A 20,704-nucleotide genomic window follows, 5' to 3' on the forward strand; every position below is an offset into this window, starting at 1 on the left:
TAAGTGCTATGTAAATAGTTGTTATACTGTATTTTTATTTGTATTTTTATTGTTGTAATATTTTCCTTGGTATTGTTATTTTGTATTTTTTTTCAAATATTTTTGATCCATGGTTGGTTTAATTCATGGTTGGTTTAATTCAAGATTGCAGAGCCCTCAGATGCAGAAGGTTGACTGTATTCTTTTTTTCAAAAATCTCATTAATTTATGAGATTGAGGATGGTCATCATCATTATTTCTTTGTTTCTTCTCAGTAAGAGCTGACCAACTCTTGAACTCTTTCTGACAGAATGCTGGAATTAAAACTGATCAATTGTTGAACAAGCTTCATTTCTGATAAAGAGTGAAAAACCTAAATTCCCAGGTCTAAGGTAGCTGACACTTTCTCAGAGGTTGAGAGATACCATGGACACCCCAACCCTGTTCTTTATTTCTTACCCCAAAAGGAATCTGGAATCTTGATAATAATTACATAGGATGACATGTACAAAATAACGGAAATTCCCACAAAAATGTCTACTTAGACCATGGGGAGAAAAAGTTAAAAAGTGCACACTCTTGTTTTGATTGATGCCTGCACTAAAAATTAATTGACCTCTATTGTAAAAGCCTTGGCTCTAATCCTGTTTAATTATAACTGTCTTGGGAGGGGGTGCTCAAAAAGGTTTGTTTCAAGCTGTTCCTATGTTCATTGAGATTAGGTGGTAAAATAAATCTATAGGTTCACATCCTGGGAAGTCAGAGGCTGTGCCCAAATAAAAGCTGGTAGTTGCTAAGCAGACCCAGTATCTCAGAAACATCAAGATTAACATGTAGAGGCTATTATCCAGACACAGACTAGATCTTACTTAGCCAGCATGTAGACAAGTTTTCTGTCTCTGGTCATGATTTGGCATATTCTATCAGTAAACTGGCTCCCTATGATTAAACCTTCTTTCCTCTAAGCCTCAACTCCTAACACTTTACTTGCCACCTTTGTTTGCTCAACCTACATTGCTTTCTAACACAGATAGGCATTTTGCTAAAATTTTGATACAAGGATAAATAAAACACACACTCCTAAACTTAAAGGAGTCACTTCTTTATTTGGGGTAAACTAGCAGGTTAACACATAAGTATAATATCATGAATTGTGCTATGATGACTTCAGTTCACAAAGGAGGGCTGCTAAATTCAACTGGAAAATTTTTGGAAACGACACAATACCTTAAAGAATGTGTAAGAGATGCTTGCTTCTATAAGAAATGAGAACATATGCTCTATGGTGAAGAAGCAATGCATGCAAACATGCATGGAAATAAAAGCACAAAGTGCGTTTTAAAAAGTGTTAAGTATACTTTTCAGGTAGAATATGGAATTTGAGTGGAAGTAAGAGGCAAGGTAGGTCACTGCCTACAAAGAAGCCAGATGATGAAATTTCATTTCATCCTAAGATAAACTGGAAGCTAACGTATTTTTATTTTAAGTAATGGAGTATCATAATCTTTCTATCAGAGTTGTAAAGATTAAAGTGGACATACAAGTCCACACTGGAGTGAACAAGTTCACTAGCAATTATAAAAAGGCAAATTAAAACAATGTGATATGACTTTCACTAATTAGATACAGAAAGGAAGTTTGTAGAGAAAATCTCCTAAAAATTCAGTATTTAAACATATAATAAATATAACATATAATAAATAAAGTATGCTAAATTTCTATGATGATCTCTATGTCATTGTCTGTCACTGACTAATCTTAGGATGTTGCTACAAAGTTCCATAATCATCTTCTAAACTGCAGGCTCAATATAAGCTGCCACTATTTGGGACTAACATTTTCTATTTCTCTACGTGGATTTTTTTTGTCCTAAGACTATGCTTATATTTATAATAGGGACAAAATTTGGTCTTTCTTGTCCAGACATACCTTGATGGAGGATGTTTGTGAAGCAGTGAAACAGGCTAATAAGGCAGTTGAGAAGAAGCAAGAAAGGTCATTACTAAATATCTATTGAGATCAAGAGGTATAGGCAAACTTACAGAAATTATTTCACATTTTTAAGCTTGTCATGCATAAACTGACAATTATAAATAGTATCTATATCATATAATTATATGTGATGATAATGGGGTAACTATGTAAAATTCCTAATGTGCAAAGTAAACATTCAGTAAATGTCATTCCTTAATATTATGTGATTATTAGACAATTGCTAACTCAAGGTAAAAGTCATATAAAAGACACAAGTAGAGTATCAAAATTCAAAAATTATCCAATCAAGAATTTAATTTAGTGGCTGTAGGCAGAGGTTCAAATGGAACATGATCTAAGGGTGACATTGAAACAGGCTAACAAAAAAGAAGATAAAATTCAGTGAAGGGGTTTAATTCAGAAGCTAATTCCAGAAAGAATGGGCAATCCTTTTATTTTTTGCTAGGCATACTCTACTGGACTGGAGCTGAGCCCATGAATGGATCAAGACAAGCTGGTCAAGTTCATATGAGAATCTTAAAAGTGATCCTAAAATATTTCAAATCACACATAGAAACAGAATGAAAGTATCTACTGTTCAGCTGGGAGATGGTAATATGGCTCTGAATCATCTTCCTTAATAAGGGATTAACTCAGAAAATATCCTTATCTGTCTCAATCATCTCCATGAACTTTGTCCTGAGGAAACAGATGGAGATCACCACTTTTGTAAATCCCATAATTTTTGTTATTTTGGGTATCTGTGTTCCTACCACAGTACTCTTCAAGTAAAATTTTGAGAAATAATTAGCAGCTACAAATGTGCTTTGTGTGAATACTTTATTGGAAAACCAATTTTGCTTACAAAATACTTAATTCCAAAATTATCATCATAGTCTGCAACTTTCTGGCTAAAATACTAAATAATAAATATCAGCCATCTTTAAAAGGATGAATAAAATTCAATAAGAAGCATAAACTCTAGCATATCCTTCAATGCTCCTTGGTTAATATAATTTATTGAGCATATTATCCCTCACTTTCATTCTCTCACAATATTGCTTAGGATTGATTCAAATTATCAAAGGTAGGACTCTTAAAGGGATCATATCAGAATCATTTGGTGGGCTTTTTCAAATGGCATAGGCTTCCACAACTTATTTTTCCATCTCCTTTTCAAGTCTTTTATATCTCTCTCCTGCTGAAAGACCCTGTCTTTGTGAGCCACTGTTACTAATATTAGTGAACCATCATTTTAGTTTGTTAAAATGACAAAAATACGAACAACAACAACAACAACGGAGTCGAAATAAAACTCAAGACCCAGGGGCAGTGTGATTTTTAGAAAAACTATAAAGTCTGACCCAAACCCAAACCTGTAGCCAATACTTGGCATGCTATTACTTAGCTTCTCAGAGTCTCAGTTTTCTCATGAATAAAAGGGGAATAATACCTGTGTTGCAAATAGTCATTTAGCACATTCAATAAAATTTAGATATTAGAAATTATTGTTTGGAGTAGATTTGCCCTTCTAACATAGAAGAAAAAGCATAAGACTAAAGAAATGTCCCATTTCTGTCTTCTTTTTACCCATTCAGCTTTGCATAATACTTCTGAGCTTTGAGTTAAAAGCTCAGTTGTCTACTATAAAACAGAAAGGGGATGTCTCTCCTGCTTATTACACAGAGATGCAGTAGGTACCCAATGAGATGGGGTATGCAATGAATTTTTTTAAATATTGTAATAAAATGTTTACTATATATTATTGTGCAAGTTTTAACTGAAAGACAGTTTGAACTGTAAATGATTGATTTTCTTCTCTGTAATCCTTTGAAAAATAAATTTTTTATTTTTTTTTTCAAAAAATAATGTTCTCTTTAGGTAAGTTCAGAGACAAGCACTTAAAAATAATAGCTAGAGAGGTGAGGAAAACCAAAAGATAATCTCTGGAACACTGGATAGTGACAGGTATTCGGAAAGACTTCCATTAGTTCATTATTTTTGCTTATATGGTGTGACAGATTTTATGTAATTATACATGCAAAGAATATTCAGACTTCATTATCAACTTACAGATTGTCATGGTGAATGCAGAGCCCATCATACCCAATGGCAGGTCTTCTGTGACATGTTGGTAAAATGCATGCCTTATAGGCAATGACAGAGAAGCCCAGCCCTGCCCACATCCCTGCCCCACTCCCATCATTAAATTACTTCCACACATTTAATCACTTTTTTTCTAAAGTGCTATGCAATTACATTGCATAAACCTGACTTCGTCAAAAATTATTTACCCTAATTAAAATATTTCTAGTGCATTTATCTTTTATGGTTTGAAATGATTATTCTAGTTTGCATTTCAGTGAATTCTCTAACAAAAATCAGTCACTTTATTTTTGTAAATTAGCCAAGAATTATTATGTAAATCAAATGTAATCTAAGTTACAGATCATTTTCTATAGGTATTCTGATATGTAATTACTTGACTTTCCCTGGATTTATTTTAAAAATAATTATTTTCAAAATATATATTAAAGAAGAGATTACTACTATTATTAGGGCATATTAAATGTAGAGACAAAGTTGCTGAAGTAAGCTTGGAAAATAATTTTACCTGACAACTGAGTATTTTAGCTATTTGCATGGTATTCCATTTGCTGGGGACAAACACAGTTGGATTAGTTGAGGTAATTGCTATAAGGAATGGGGCCTCATGTTCAAAGAGCTTCCAATTGCTGGGTAAGCCAATGTCTGAAATATTTATATCATGAGGCAAGTGATCCTTTTGCTGCTACTACTTGTTAGTTACTATTTATTTTCAATGATCATTTCTTCATAGAATTCTTGAAATATCCACTGTTCTCTTTAGGATTTTTGGTCCACTGTCACAATAAATAGCTTTATCAATTGTTTTATTTACATTAACATCTTCAAAGTATTGGATGCTATTTGTTAAACATTTCTGTTCACTTGAGTATATAAAATCATACCTGTATATTTCAGGTTTTACAAGTTTTGCCATTCATCTATTTAATCTAATCACAGCTATCAACTATTATGTAGTATTATTTCTTTATCTTTAATAAGGATCAATAACTAGTCCATTTAACTGTATATCAAAAAATTTAATAAATAAAATTATTGAATCCAAGTTCCCAAATATTTTACATTTGAAAATTATACTTATTCTATCTTTCTTTCATTCTTAACTTGATCGTACATTTTTATTCATTTCTCCATAGATTTTTATGTTAGCAACATTTGTGAAAAAAAGTTTTTCTGTAAATCATAAGTTAAATGGGCACATGTTGAATTTTCATGCATATAATTTAACCAAGTATGCACAAATAAATTTTTATATTCTATGTGTAAGCACAGGGAGAGAAAGAAAGAATTCACATATGTATGCATATGCATGTGTGCTTGTAACAGTGGGATTTCAGTTTGTGGTGATAGGCAGAAAGAGGACAGTTATTAGTTTATCAGACTTCTGACATAAGAAATCAAAATGAATCACAAATAACAAGTTACTTCATTGGAAGAGGATGTATAAAAATTGTGTTTGAGAAAAGTCAACAAACACAAATAGTTTCTAACATTTAGCATAAACCAAATACTTTTCAAGGTATTTTTAACAGACACTACAATCAATAAACATAATTATCAACTTTGTTTCTTGGTTTTTAAAAAAAGATCTCACCTTTGCTATCATATTGTGAACTACCACTTTGTGAAAAATCACAATTCCCAGCAAGGTGACACTATAGTAAGCATTAGAGAAAGAATTACAATTAACTCTACAATTCACTAGTTACATAAATAGAGAAACTATATGTGTATGTGTTTGTATATGCAAAACATATAGTGAATGCAGTTAAGTTCATTCATATTTGCATATATAGCTTTCCAACAGCCATAGGCTTTGTTAGAAATCTGAGAATCCAGCCTACTGATCTGTAAGTGGAATTGTTAAAGGGTGACACATGATATTGAATTTAAACACTCACTGTGGAAAGATTGAAGAATATTGATTATCCATTCATCTGTTAATCTTCCTGCTTTTGTTAACTGGACACATTTGAGTTGATTTGAAGATTCTCTTGATTCAATCCAACAAATCATATCTTCATTATAAATAAAATCCAGAGTATGAATTTCATTTCCACTAACTGAGTTCAAGGTTGCCATTTTACTTCCATTAAGATAAAAAATCTCAATTGTTTCAAAATTTGCAATTAACAGCATAGGTGGCCTATCTGTAGGTTCTGGAATAAAAGAAAAAGAGAGAAGTGAGTCCAATAAGAGAGTCATTCTTTTAAAAGTTTTGCATTATTCATTAAAAGTTATCTTTATACTTTTAATGCATCATTAAAATAAAAATTGCTTGTAAAAATACTTTAACAAACCACATATATGCTGCACTAATTATTTTAAGTCCCTTTCTCTGTAGAAAACATATTCTACTGAGCATTTATTTGTTTTTCTTATTTCCTTAGTCACAATGTATTGTCCAAATGTGAGGACATGCCATTTACTTCCATTGCTGGTAAATAAAGGAAGTGTTGTGAGTTAATTTTCTAGCAATGATGATGGATATGTACTGACTTCCCTATACAGTTTTGCAGGCTTCCCTTGTGAGTAAGGGCATGCTTTTCTGAGTTGAATGTATGAGGTCAGAAATAGATTCTCTGGAGCAGACCATGCAAAACTCATAGGCTCATACAAAGAGTGCACCTGTGACTTTGGCCTCATTGGCTTCTTGAGTGACCCCTAAAGCCAAACAATCACACATTCTCTTAGTGACTAGATTATGATTACTGAGCCACGTCCTTTCACATCCCTTCCCTATAGTCAGTAAAATAAGACTCTTGATGTAAAACGAACTTGTTCAATACCACTTTTTTTGAACAATGCTGCTTTGCTGGTGTTAGAACTGATGAGTTTTTTTACGAACATATACTAACTGCCCAGACTTTCGACAGAATATTTGAAAGTAATTGTAAAATCCCATATAAAATTAGTGTTGAGAGAGTTTAGCTGTACAATCACATTAAGAATAGCTTTTCTGCTAATTGGGGAATATGAAATATTTGGAAATCTTTAACTCTTTCTTTTTTCATGAACCATATCCAATGCATCAATAAATCCCCTTGAATATGATGTCAAACATAATAGGAATCCTACCACTTCTCAGTAACTACTGTTACTATCCTGCCCCAAGCTGCTATCATCTCTCACCTAAATTGTTCCAATAGCCTTCTCACTGATTTTTACTTAATCCCTCAAAGGGTGCCCATTCCAATCAAGGCAAAAGTTAAAGCTTTTATAATGATCTATAAAACTCTACCTTATCTGTATATTCATTACCTCTTTAATCTTATTTCCTTCATCTCCTTACTACTCTCACCCTTGTTCATCTCACTCCAGACTGGCTGTACTTATTGTTGTTCCTGGAACAAGCCAGGCAAGGTGCCACCTCAGAGGCTCTACCCTCTTCTTGGAATAATTATTCCCAAATTATCAGAATGGCTGACTTGCTCACCTCCTCTAGGTCATTATTCAAATGTCTTCTTCCTAATGAGGAGTTCTTTTACTCCTTTATCTTCTAAAAATTGCAGTCTCTAAAGTTTCTATACACCTTCACTGTTTTATTTCTCATTTATCACCTCTAAATATAGTATACATTTTATTTATTTTTCTGATTATCTACTTCTGCTTTTGTATCTCTAGCATCTAGAAAAAAGCCTAGAATTTGGCAGTCATTCAATATAAATTTTCTGAATAAGCGAAAAGAACAAATGGATCTCTTATATAGCAGTGTTCTTTAGAAACATTATGTGAAATGTAACAAAATAATTTGGGATTTTTTTAACCAATGAAGGGAATCCAGAGAATGGCTGACTATTCCAAAAATTTCATAAACATTATTTGATCATTCTGTAAGAAATTGATGCTGAGCATTGTAAAGGTAGGAAAAAAGCAAATGCATATATTATGTTCAAATACAATTAAAGAAGTCTGAAGTTTTGAACCAGTGTTATTTAGTGGTCTATGGTTTCTAGCAGGGGTAGGGATATTAGGTTTCTTGTGTTTCCTTCAGATAGAAGAGGCCTCCAATGAAGATGATTTGGGGTCTTCCCTCACAGGCTTAAAATATAAACCCTATGCCAATGCATTTGAGTTTTTACCCCCTAAGCAATTCTCTCAATCAAGTCATAGGATTCCTTTCTGCCTTAAAAAAGACACTAAGTATTTTTAACTTAATAAAAACAACAAAAACAGCAAAACAAATAAAAATAAACAAAAAAAGTCTACATGAAATAATAAAACTAAGTGACCCAACAATTTCTTTCCAATGGAGACAATAGATTTATCTTGGACTGCCTGAGTGTAAACCAACAACAAAAAGTATCAAAAATGCTAAGATCATTTATATAACAAATCGTTATTCTAAAACATCAGTACAAATATGAATCATCTCTGCTTAACATAACTTTGTCAATTGACCACATCTGAGACTGGTTAGCCAGTTGACTTCTCTCCTAATCTCTTAAATCTATCTTAAACTTATTTCACTTGCCCTTGCCACTCTTTAATTTGGGGGTCTAGATTTGGTCTCTTTTCTATAGTCCTAGTTTTGTCATTTTCCCCTTGACCTTGGCACTCCTGAAATCTGTTGGATCATAAATTTCTCAAGTTATAGAGGAATGGCTGTGTTATCAGGTTAACAAAGATGTGCTGACACTAATGTCAGTGCTTACTGTCTTCCTTTGACAACTGAAATGACCTTTAGTGAAATAGCCTTTCACTCAAAATGAGCCACTATTGAAAGCTTCCTTGCTGCAAAACGTTATGCAAAGGCCAGACTTATATTTTCTTAGCTAGGTACTAGTCACTACATTTAAGTATGTAATAAATACTCTTTCGAGAGAGGCTAAGATATGAAGAAGCACTAAGATTCCCCTGAGCAATTAAGATGAAAATGGGTTAATGGTCAACATAGGCAACGTTTATTTGACACCATTAAACAATTTATTTTATTTTTTTTAGCTGTATTTTGAGTGGATCAGTTAACTGTTTTAATTAAAATCATATGAACCACTAATTCTAAAACCTAAGATAAGCAGAAAACCAGTAAAGAGAGAGTCAGATGCTTCATAATCCAACAGGGCTTGATTTAATAATGGTGACTTTAAAAGTACAAATGACATACATATTGGAGGAAGCATACTTATAAAGTAAGTTGTGAAGTGCTTTAATTAATAGTCATGTATCTCTGCTAACTATTAACTGTTGTTTCCCTTTTAGACAAATAAACATAAAGTGAAGTATGGAGGAGGGAAGCCATTGAAACGTAAGAACCCACAGAAATCATCAGGATCAAAGGATACCAATCTTTTAGTGTACTTTACAATGAAAGCTGGCATAGCCTTGACAAAGATTGTAAACTGTCTCTTCCTACATTGCATCTGATCTCTATTGTGCATCATTACCTCATGTTTATACATGCCAATTGAAGAGCACCATTAGCTGGCAGAATAAGGATAAAAGACTGACTAGAATAAATGTGATGTGATGTTCTTACTGGATGTCCTCATTAAAGTCAATGGACAGTTTTCCCAGAGGAACAGTTGAAAAGTACATTAGATGACTTCAGTCAAAGGGATACGTACATCTACACTTAGTGAGAGATAATAAACATTAGCCTTCTGTATGGAAGAGACTGAAACTTAAGAAAGCACACAACATTTTAACTTAGAGAACCAAGATTTAGGTTGAATAAACCTCTATATCATGTCATCAGTTGATGCATGATGGAGGAGGAAAATTGTCCTCATACTCCTTGCCACTCCTCATATGTTGACAGTATTAAAAATGGTTTCTCTCTCCAAACAGTGACAACGACATAAATTTGTACATTGTATGATCAAAAAGTGATTTGATTTTTTCCAATTACATGCGTTATATTAATCAGTGCTATCTATAATCTTTAAAGACTGGTTCTATAATTGCGAACTGAGAAGAGAAACTTGCAAACATGAAAATGCTCATTTTACCATATTCATAAAAATATCTATTTAAGTTTCAAGCCACTACAACTACCTTCTTGCTAATATATCCTTATTTTTTCACAGTCAAGATTATAATAAAAGTATATTTGTATGCTTATAATATGGTGCTGATATGTAGTTGATGCTAAATAAATGTTTTCAGTTTGAATAAAAACTTAAATTTTTAAAAAAAATTATAAACTTTATTTTAATTTGTATGTATTATATATTATTTATAAAACATATTTTAAAACTTTTTGTTTTGTTTTAACATTTATTTTTCATATTATGGGGGTACAAATATTGTTAAGGTTACATATATTGCCCTTGCCACCTCTCCGCCACCCCGCCGAGTCAGAGCTTCTAATGTGTCCATCCTCCCAGTGCTCAAACTTCTCTAAGATGACACAGGACCAGAGCACATATTCCCAGCCCTGCCAAAGGTCATTCCTTTGGAATCCCAGAATTTGGCTCATAACCCAGTTCCAACACCTCCAGTTCTCGACAAAACACCCAGATGAGAAAAAACTTAAATTTTAAGGTTTCATTTAAACCTCCTGTTCTTCCATTCAATTATAAGAATATTGATTGAGCATTAATTCTTTCCTTTTAAGTGATTTGAGTAATAGATTGAGATGCTCACAAATCAATATATACCTAACAAATATACACGTATATAATACATGCATCTATAAATGTATATCATCTAGTTATACTGTATTCTGGTTTCCCTTAATTAAACCTATAATTGTTAGCAATTATCTCCACTAAATGAAGTTTAGTAGGTGCACCTCCATAATTTGTGAACTTAAAATAATTAAAGAGGAATTTTAAAAATTTTACTTTTATTTTATCATATACAAATTATATAAAAGCTATAAAAATAAGAAAAATAGGCACAAAGTTAGAAAAGACAAGTTAAAATTGCTAACAACTTATAATGAAAAATCATACAAATCCACATAGAAAGTGAATTACTTCTATATGAAAGAAAATGCAGAGAAATCTGTATAGAAACTAAGGGATTAAAAAAAATTTAAATTAGGAAAAGAACAGAAAAATTTAAATATGTAATACTAGGATAAAATTATTGAGTTTAAAAAGGAGAGAGATGGTATTATAGTATTCAAATAATATAACATATTATAGATCAAAGTCAACTGAACCAACTAAAAATGTGGATCAAGTTAATATAAGTGAAAAAGATACAGCACTGATGTTTTTTCTTTTTCAAAACATAATGGTTGTATTGATTTTTTCTTGTTTTCATTGTTCAACTATTTTTTTTAGTAGAAAAAAATTTCTTTACTGTAATGAATGATATTCAGAATAAAAACATATTGTTATATATCGCAAACTATTTTGTCACATTTGATCCATAATGAAAAAAATAATAAAAATAATATATGGATCAAATGTGAAAAATTAAAAATGTATTAAAATAGTATTAGACTTCAGAAGAAAACATATAGTGCTACAGCTGTCATATAATTTACCTTAGCACTACAATTAATCATCACAATGTATTTAGGCTGAGCTATTCTTTGATTAGATAAACATATTTAATTTTTTTGTCTAGTATTTATAGATCTCAGGCATTGAACTGGAACTTGAAAGATATCAGTAAGACAATCTGCCTTCAAGAAAGATTTAATCTATTTATAGTAGAAAGATTAAGGTATATCTATGAAGATCTACTTTTTTATAATAAAATGTGGTATCTTTCATAAAAGATATAGTGTCATTGAGAATGGTTAGCTACATCATCAGTGAATTTAAAAGTTCCCTGATGATAATGGCATTCGATCTCAGCCTTGCCTTACTGGAAGAACAGAAATTCAACATGCAGAAATGAAAAGTAGAAAGTCAGGTGAGAGAAATAGCTTTGATAAAAATACCGATGTGCAAAGGACTAGAATATGATGGGGAGATATTGACTTATGTTTATCAATTTTATCTAAGGTATAACTGAAGTATTTCTACCAGTTATACAATGCAACAATAGTTGCATTTTTCTGAGCATATTTTAGGAGCCAGACACTAATATATAGTTCACATTTATTAGTTTATTGTATACTTACAACATCCCTATGAATCAGATGCTAATGTAACCATATTTTACAGATTAGGAAACTGAGATATGTAGAAGTTAAGTAACTTGCTTAAGATCATATATTAACAGCTATCAAGTGAAAAGAACTGGGTTAAAACTCATAAAACTGTATAGTAGCCAAGGAAGTAGGTTAAGGACAAATTGCACAATTTATTTAATGTCTAGATAAACTTATTTTTAATTTCAGGTGCAATGGGAAGCCAGTGCTGATTTTAGAAATAGAACATAATGTGATCAAAACTACACATTAAGAGGATGAAGTAAAAAATAATATATAGTATACTATATAAGTGAGTAGAATATAATGAGAAGGATAAATTTCCTATTTAACTTTCTAAATTTGCTTTTCCTTTTATTTCAAATTTATTTATTTAGACTGACATAAATTTATATGTATTTACTGTGTACAAAATGATATTTTAAGGATATATACATTGTGGAATGATTAAACCTAGCTGATTAATATATGCATTACCTCACATAGTTATCATTTTGTGGCGGGGAACACAACATCCACTCTCTTAGCATTATGTTAAATGAAATAAGCCAGGCACAGAAAGACAAATACCACATGATCTCACTTATATGTGAATCTAAAAAAGTTTATCTTATAAAATATAAGAGTAGAATAGTTGTTACCAACTGTTGGGGCAGTTTGGGGAGAGATGGGGTTGTGGAGATTTGGTCAAAGAATATGAAATTACAGTTAGATAGATCTATTGTCCAGCATGGTGACTATTGTTAATGATAATTTCTGGTATTCTTAGAAAATGTTTTTGCTTTTACTTTGTTAGTGGTATATTATAAGTTATGTCAGATGAAAAGGTAAAATGTAAAATTTTTTATTTAAAAATTGTCTTGATGGTGGTATTTTGGAGTGAGGTTGGAAAGGAGTTAGGTGAATGGAAAATATATCTTTGTTTCTATTTAGATTGATGCAGTGTGGAAAGGAAGAATGGTCATATGTGGCAACATTCCTACTGGAAGCAGAGGCCATTAGGAGAAATGTAAGACCCTGAAAAAATCTTCTGTGGTTTCCCATACCAGGTTCTATATGTGAAATAAAGAATGGTATTAATATCATTTTTAGTTATAAAGAAGGCAACCCCAAATTATGAAAAATTTGTGGATGTAGGTATCAGGTATCTCTGTTGAACACACAAATATCATTTTGATTTCTCAGATGATAAGTAATAAAAAAACTAAAGTAGGAGGAGTTGAAATCTTAAGTAGAGATGGGTTGTTGCAATAAAGTGTTTCTAAATTGTAGTAATTGTTGTATTATGGACAATAAGGGAGATGGAGTCAAGAATTATGTGGAAATTTTGGGTCTAGGTGATGGGGAGAATGATGGTATCATTAAAAGAAACAATAAGGAAAGAAAGTAGATCAGTTTTAAGAGAAGATGATAAAACCAGTGTTGCCAGATTAGTCCAATGTCTAAAATTGTGCTTTGTAATCTTTCTTTGGCTTTGTAAAAACTCACTCAGGTAAACTACTGAACAACCTGAATTAACCATAGACCTTAAAACAATTTAATCATTTTGCTTTTTATACCTTGCTAGTGAAATACTGGCACCTTCATTTAGAGAATATTTCTACTTGAAATGTGGCAACTGAGAAGCAATGGAATATATTATTTCTCAGGAAGAAAATTCATTTTATAATAACAAAAGTCCATAATATCATGTAACAAACAAACAAAAAAAACCTTTTCATTTTGCAAATTAGGAGCTCTCATAATTTCCCTGTTCCACAGAGAGCTGGTCCACGAGACCAAGGAGGTATTTGTTCATGGTAACTGTTCAATAAATGAATGAAACATGAGAGACTGATTGAATATAGACTCACCAGTGTTTTTAAAGATATTTCACTGAGGCTGGGCGCAGTGGCTCACACCTGTAATCCTAGCACTCTGGGAGGCAGAGGCCGGCGTATCGTTTAAGCTCAGGAGTTGGAGACCAGCCTGAGCAAGAGCGAGGTCCTGTCTCTACTAAAAATGGAAAGAAATTAATTGCCCAACTAAAAAATATATAGAAAAAATTAGCCAGGCATGGTGGTGCATGCCTGTAGTCCCAGCTACTAGGGAGGCTGAGGCAGGAGGATTGCTTGAGGCCAGGAGTTTGAGGTTGCTGTGAGCTAGGCTGATGCCATGGTACTCTAGCCCAGGCAACAGAGTGAGACTCTGTCTCAAAAAAAAAAAAAAAAGATATTTTACTGAATTCATTGAATTCATAAATTTAAAAATGATAATGTATTTCAATAAGTACAATAAAATAAATAATGTGTTGTGATTATAATTAGGAAAAACAAGGAAGGAAATTTAGTTGATAACCACTGAAGGTTTATACTAGTAAATTTCAGAATATAATTCATTCAAATTTTAGGTTATTGAATGAATATGAGAACTAGCAGACAGTCCAGTCATGGGCAATTCACATTAGTTGCTGAGAGGGGGCCAATGACTACTTAATCTCCCAGTCACCTTTCTAATTGTAGCCAGCAGGAACCACTTTAGCTATAAAAATATATTTTTTCAACCCAGGCATGTTCCTCTGTTATAAAGTAGTAATATTTGTGTTTAAAATGTAATAGATATTGGCTCATTTGAAAAGTGCTTCTAAGTAACTCCTATTCAAAAAGTAGTTACTGCTTGAAAACATGGATCCTTTAAAAAGTCACATTTAATTTGGTTCCTAAAAAGAAAATGCCACCTTGACATTGTCATTTGGCCAGAATCATCTTTCATGGAAGGCACAACAGAGGGTGTGTGAGTTCTAGTATCAAGAAGAAATGTTCACACACATTAAAAAATGATACTAATGCAACAGATTTTCCCTCTCAGGACTAAAATAACTGTAAGCAGCTTTACTAGGGGGAATATGTAGAATATTAGTCATCTCTGTCAATAGTTAAGTATGAAATCCGGCGCAGGGGTGCCCAATGGGGCATTCTCCAACTGCTGTTATTAACCCACATTTTTTCTATCTCTGTTGATTGCAATTGATACAGAGGATGCCCTGAAGATTCTCTGAAAAACTATTTTCTTATGAAAAATGACCTCTCTGTTAATTCCAGACTAGCAGATCCAATTGTATATTTAATGTCTCCATTTAGATATTTAACAGAAATATCAAACTCTATGACCTTTTCATTCTCTCCTAACAATCCTCTTTCTCCAGTGTTGCCCATATTGGTAATGTTATTACTCTGCCTACTTTTCAGCTTCTCAGGTTTTAAGCTTTTTCTTTTCTGAGGATATCAATAGCTACATACTTACTATTTTTCTGAAGTAAAGCAATAGAAAAGTTGTATGCATATGTAGATTCTTGCTTTACCTTCTTAACCACTTTTAATTTTTATAAACTTAGATGTGTTTCATTTCTTTTTATCTTCATTAGACTGGTCCAAATTTAAGACAGGGAAAGTGAGTAATTGTAGACAATGATATGATTTATCTCACATTCTAAATTGAGGATTTAATTAATAATCTGATAACTATTCTATGAAAATTAAATACAACAATAGAAATTTGTACTTATCTGTTGTGCCATTTATAAAAAGAAAGTTTTTTGATTGTCAAATCTAAAGCCCATAAATATAGCCATGTAATTCTTCATGTCCAAACTAAAAAGTCCTCAGCTAGATTACAGTAAAGATGTAAGTTATGAAGAAAATAGAAGACAAACATTCTTGTCTGATATTTTCTTAGACTATGAGTGAATGAAAGGTGTCATGACACATAAAACATCATTGTTATGTTCTCTACTATCAATCTTGCAACTATGTTCTTAGAAAAAAGATTAGAGATGTCATGAAAGGTGTTAGACTGTGAAGATGATATCCTCCAGCAAAAAAAAAAAAAAGTAGAATATTCATGAGGAGTTTTTATACCCCAACATTGGCATACTCATTAACAGTACTTCAGTAGGAAAAAAGTCTGTTGTATAATTTGGATAATAGAAATTCCATCAGAAATTCTTGCCCTATCCTGACATAAAATGTGATTTCCAACTGAGTGATCAGCTAGAGAAGTTGGAGGGTAAAAATATTCTATAAGATAAGGAAATATTTTCCATGGCCAGGCAATCTGGTCAGGCTTTCAAACACAGCCTGGTGGTTTAGGCAATAGAGTCTGATGGCAGATGGGGGAGCTTGTTCTCCATTTATATTTGCTTTACAAGCACACAGCTTTTCCTGGGATTGTATGTTCATCTGATGGGGATGGGGATGGGGGGTACGGAGGGTCCTTGATGGAGACGACACACTTATGGAGATTATGTAGAGCTTCCCAAATTGCTGTTTGATGCCAATACTACACTAAAGCCAGAGAAAGCCCTGAATGACAGGACAAAACTGGCAAAAATAATCCATTCTCTGAGTTCCTTCCAGTTTTCTGATTCTCCTTTCATTGATTCTCAACATCCCAGTACCCCCTCATTCTGCTTCCCGAATGTTCAAGAAAATACTAAAAGCATTCAATGAACATTTACCAAGTTCGTACTCTGTTCCAGGCACTGAGCTACTTTTTTGCCACTTACTATTGATCACAGTGTGTCAAATTTCATTTGACAGAGTGACAAACAACAAATCTGTATTACTATGCTGGTGCTGGGACGTTAGGCTCACTTCTAGCTAATAGCCTCCCATGCACCATCATGTCATCAAGTGTTATTCACAGTTTTGGCTGAATGAATGATAAATTATGCAGGAATTAGACCTTTGGACTGCTTAAAATAGTAAAAATCCTACATAGTGAATCATCTCATGTCAGTCATTCTGCAAGAAGCCATTCTTATCCACATAGTCTACTGATAGTCTATTGATCTACCAGTGTCATAAAATAGTAAGGTTAGTAAGACTTAATATGTTACTGTTTCTAAAAATACTTACATTTTAATATGGGGTGCTTTAAAAAAGACAAGGTAATAACATTTTAATAGTTGAATTCCAAGAATTACTAAGTGGCTGATAAGAAGATAATACTCTGTAGCAGGTACTTCTCTCCTCATGGTACCAGCATCTGCCTATTCTCCCCACGAGCAGAATCAGCCCTGGCAGCAAACTATAGGTGAATCCTCCACTTTCCAAAAGAAACTTTTAAACTATATATGTTAATATATAATGTTAAATTGTCCTTAGAATTTTAAAGTTGGAGCCATAGGAAGTTTTGTCTTATTTCTCCCTCTCTCTTTATTTTTAAAAAGAATAGTAGCAAAGGAAACAACAAGTGATATAAAAACATTCCCTCCCTAATGCTGTCTAAAGGGATGCTTCCTTGAATTGTGCAGAGATTTTGATTCCTATTCTTACAACTAAGAGTTCCATTGCCTAAAGAGTCTTTTTGGTGTTTTTTTTTTCCTCCTAAATCACTGAACAGCAAAATATAAATTATAACAGAATCCTAAAGTTTTTAGTGGACTCTCTTCTCTCACTGCTTTAGTTGCTCACTGGCAAAGACTTACACTATCTCGGGGCATCATTTGATGCCCTGCCTCTACCATGATGAGCATAAAATTAGTTCTTTATTGTGCAATTTCTTCAGTGCAATCAGTTGAGTTCTAGTGGTTTGGGAGAATTTGTATGCTGGGATTAGTGTCTGCCTTCAGTGAGTGGTCAGAACACTGAAAATTACATTCCACTGAGCTTGAATTTATCAGGAGTAAAATTGCCAACAATTCTTAAGCTAAACACCCTTCACTATTGCTTTAATCTTATAGGTTCTGCATAAGTCTGCTTTCAGCCCCAGTATCCACATTCATTATATATTTCCATATCAAAATCAGTGTAAATCACTTGATAGGAAGAAAAGAAACCTTTTGTTTTCAGATCTGACAGGTCGTTATTAGAACTCTAGTCTCAGAAAAATGTTAAAATACACAAGAAGTTTAACTGGGCACCTATGAATGTTTTTCGAGTTAACATTTAATTGGAAAAATTACTACCTTTTAATGTGTGTTCCATTCCTAAGTAATGAATGCTTTCTCATGACATTTATATTCTGATATATCTCCTCCTATATAGAACTATTCAAGTATACATATTTAAATTAAATTAAAGTTACTTTTAAAAATATATGCTGCAGACTTTTTTTTTATTTTAATATCAAGTATAGAGTTGAACTAGATTATCTTTGAATTTCCTCTCAATTCTGAAACAATTGACTCTATATTTCAGTAGTCAGGGTCAATCTTTCTAAGTGTAGAAAGGAAAAGAATCTATATGCATTACATGAATTAATAAGAATGAAAGACCTCCTGCCTAACATTAATCTCTTGCCCTACCAGGCACAATGTCTAAAGTCCTCTCTCTTTTGTTAGAGTTATTTCTTTAAAATGCTCTCAAAGCTTCTAAATTTTACTTGGGTTCAAGTATTATATTACAAAGGAAGAATTATCAATTAACTTAGATTAATTTACTTAATTACTATCAATTGTCTCGAAAATAAGACCCCACAGAAAAGCTTTGGGGTGAATAACCTTGGAAGAAACCATTATATTTCTATGTGCTAAACTAGTTCGGTCAGTACCTTCATAAGCAGCTTCTCAGCCAATTAATTCTGCCTCTCTCTGTCTTCACATAAAGAAAGAGCTATGTCTCCCAGGATGTTTTATCTCTTTTATCATCTTTTATGGTCTTTACAGAAGCTCTTCTTGGGTCTAGTTATAGCTTCCCATTGCATCATCTGGGCTTCATATTTTTACATTGTTCTTTCTTTCTAGAGCTTGGAGATCTTTTTTTCACACATTCATTGTCTTGGGACAGCCCATTCTAATTTTATCTAGTTTTCCACACTCCCCAGCTCTTGAGAGCCCTGAAGCTCTGGTTTGGAGGGAAAGTCAGGTTCTAGAGTCCAGTAAGATAGAACTGTAAAAAATGAAGACAAAAGTGGGGCCAATCTCAGCAGTCAGGTAGCTGAAAAAGAGGTAAGGTGGTGCCTTAAGACAAATGTAGCTTGATTTATAACTTTTTCCTAGCACTCATCAGAGATAGCATGACTTTTCTATAAAAAAATTGCCACACAATTTTAAAACTAATGCAATTAACTGGAATTTAAAATTTAACTAAAGCCAAAAATATCCTCTGGTTCATTTGCTGTAAATATGGGAAAACTAAAGCAAAAGTGATAGTTTTCCTCTCAAATTGTATAAATGCATTGGTTCAAATATATGTGTGACATTTAAAACTTTCCCATGTTTGTTATAGACTTAATGCCCATACTAGCAACTCATCTTCCTTAGACTATAAATCACGGCAACATTCCCAAGGTAACGGTATATTTTTGAAACTTGTAGGGTAATACTATCATCCAGCTAAGGATTAAAGGTAAAGGCATTTGCATATTCCATTATCAATGCTAGATCATCAAATTTCCTTGATGTAGTAGGACATCATCATGTACCATCCCTCTCTGGTTATATCCTATTATTGTCAGATAACTTTCTGGTGTAGAAAGAGAGAAAGTGCTTCCTTTATAGAGTTTATTGCATTATACTCTCCTTGTGTAACAATATTGGGTAGATCAATAGAAAGAGGAAAGAACAAGCCTTCTACTTTACTTCATCAATATTTTAAATCAGAACTCTCAGTAGTGGGAAAAATGGAAACATATAACTTGACCTAATTTTTCTCAAGGATTCCCCTCAAAAAATAAATAGGACTTCATAAACCAAGCTGGCAATTTAACGAATTAAACTAAGAAGTTAAAGAGTGTTTCTTTGTGATTTTTGTATATAGATATGTTTTCTAAATAATTAACCACGCTATCTCAGGGAAATCCTTGAAATTATAACATGAGGTTATGTGTAAAGAGAGTCAACAACAGCAGCTTGCTGAGCAAATCCAATGCTTCTCTCATCTGGATTCAGAAAAGAGAATTCGATCTTATGCCTTACTTACCAATTGCTAACAAAAAGGGAGGACAAGGGACACTCATTAATTAATCAATAGGTCATAATCTGAAAATACAGTATGAAGCCACAATTGGGGGAATTTAGAAGAAGCCAGATGGAATATCATGTATAATATCTTCTTATCCCCAAGCTAATTCAGCCTACAAAACATTAGATTTATCCCGTTGTTACTAGTGTGTCTCAAAGCTATTTCATTCATTAATCAACAATACTTACTAAGTGTTTACCATAGACTGAAAACTGTGTAAAAACTGCAGGCTTTATTTGCAGGTAAGCAGTAAAAGGCAATTTTGAAACATGAAATTCAAACACAGAAGAATGGAGCACTCATTTTAGTAATTTTAATTAAAAAGATAAGTTCATTCTATCTTTCCTTTCTTCTCTTCCTTCTTTTCTCTCTCTTTCCCTCCCTTTTTCCTCACAATTATTTACTGAGTACCTATACATTTCAGGCAGTGAAGGGTACTGAGTAAATAATAGCAAACAAATCTGACAAGTTTTGTACTGTCATAATGCTTACATTATTCTGGAGAAATCATATGATAAAATACATAAATGAGTCAATTTCAAGTGGTAGCACTATAAAGAATATAAATGGGAAGTCATATAGTAATAGAGTAGGTATGTATAAAGAAATAAAACTGGGAAATAGGATAGCAATAGAAGACGTATAT

The 20,704-nt window shown here is 32.6% G+C and overlaps 1 protein-coding gene across 2 annotated transcripts in view; it reads right to left on the minus strand.

Moving 5' to 3' along the window:
- LRP1B (LDL receptor related protein 1B) overlaps window positions 1-20,704 on the minus strand; it is a 1,745,675-nt gene that overhangs the window by 892,781 nt on the left and 832,190 nt on the right. For both annotated transcript variants that reach the window (XM_020288518.2, XM_076005497.1), the window contains exon 6: window positions 5,961-6,218. In XM_020288518.2, coding sequence (XP_020144107.2) covers window positions 5,961-6,218 — 258 coding nt within the window. The remainder of the gene's footprint in view (window positions 1-5,960; window positions 6,219-20,704) is intronic.

Source organism: Microcebus murinus, chromosome 8 (assembly GCF_040939455.1).
Source record: "Microcebus murinus isolate Inina chromosome 8, M.murinus_Inina_mat1.0, whole genome shotgun sequence".
Taxonomy (NCBI): Eukaryota; Metazoa; Chordata; class Mammalia; order Primates; family Cheirogaleidae; genus Microcebus; species Microcebus murinus.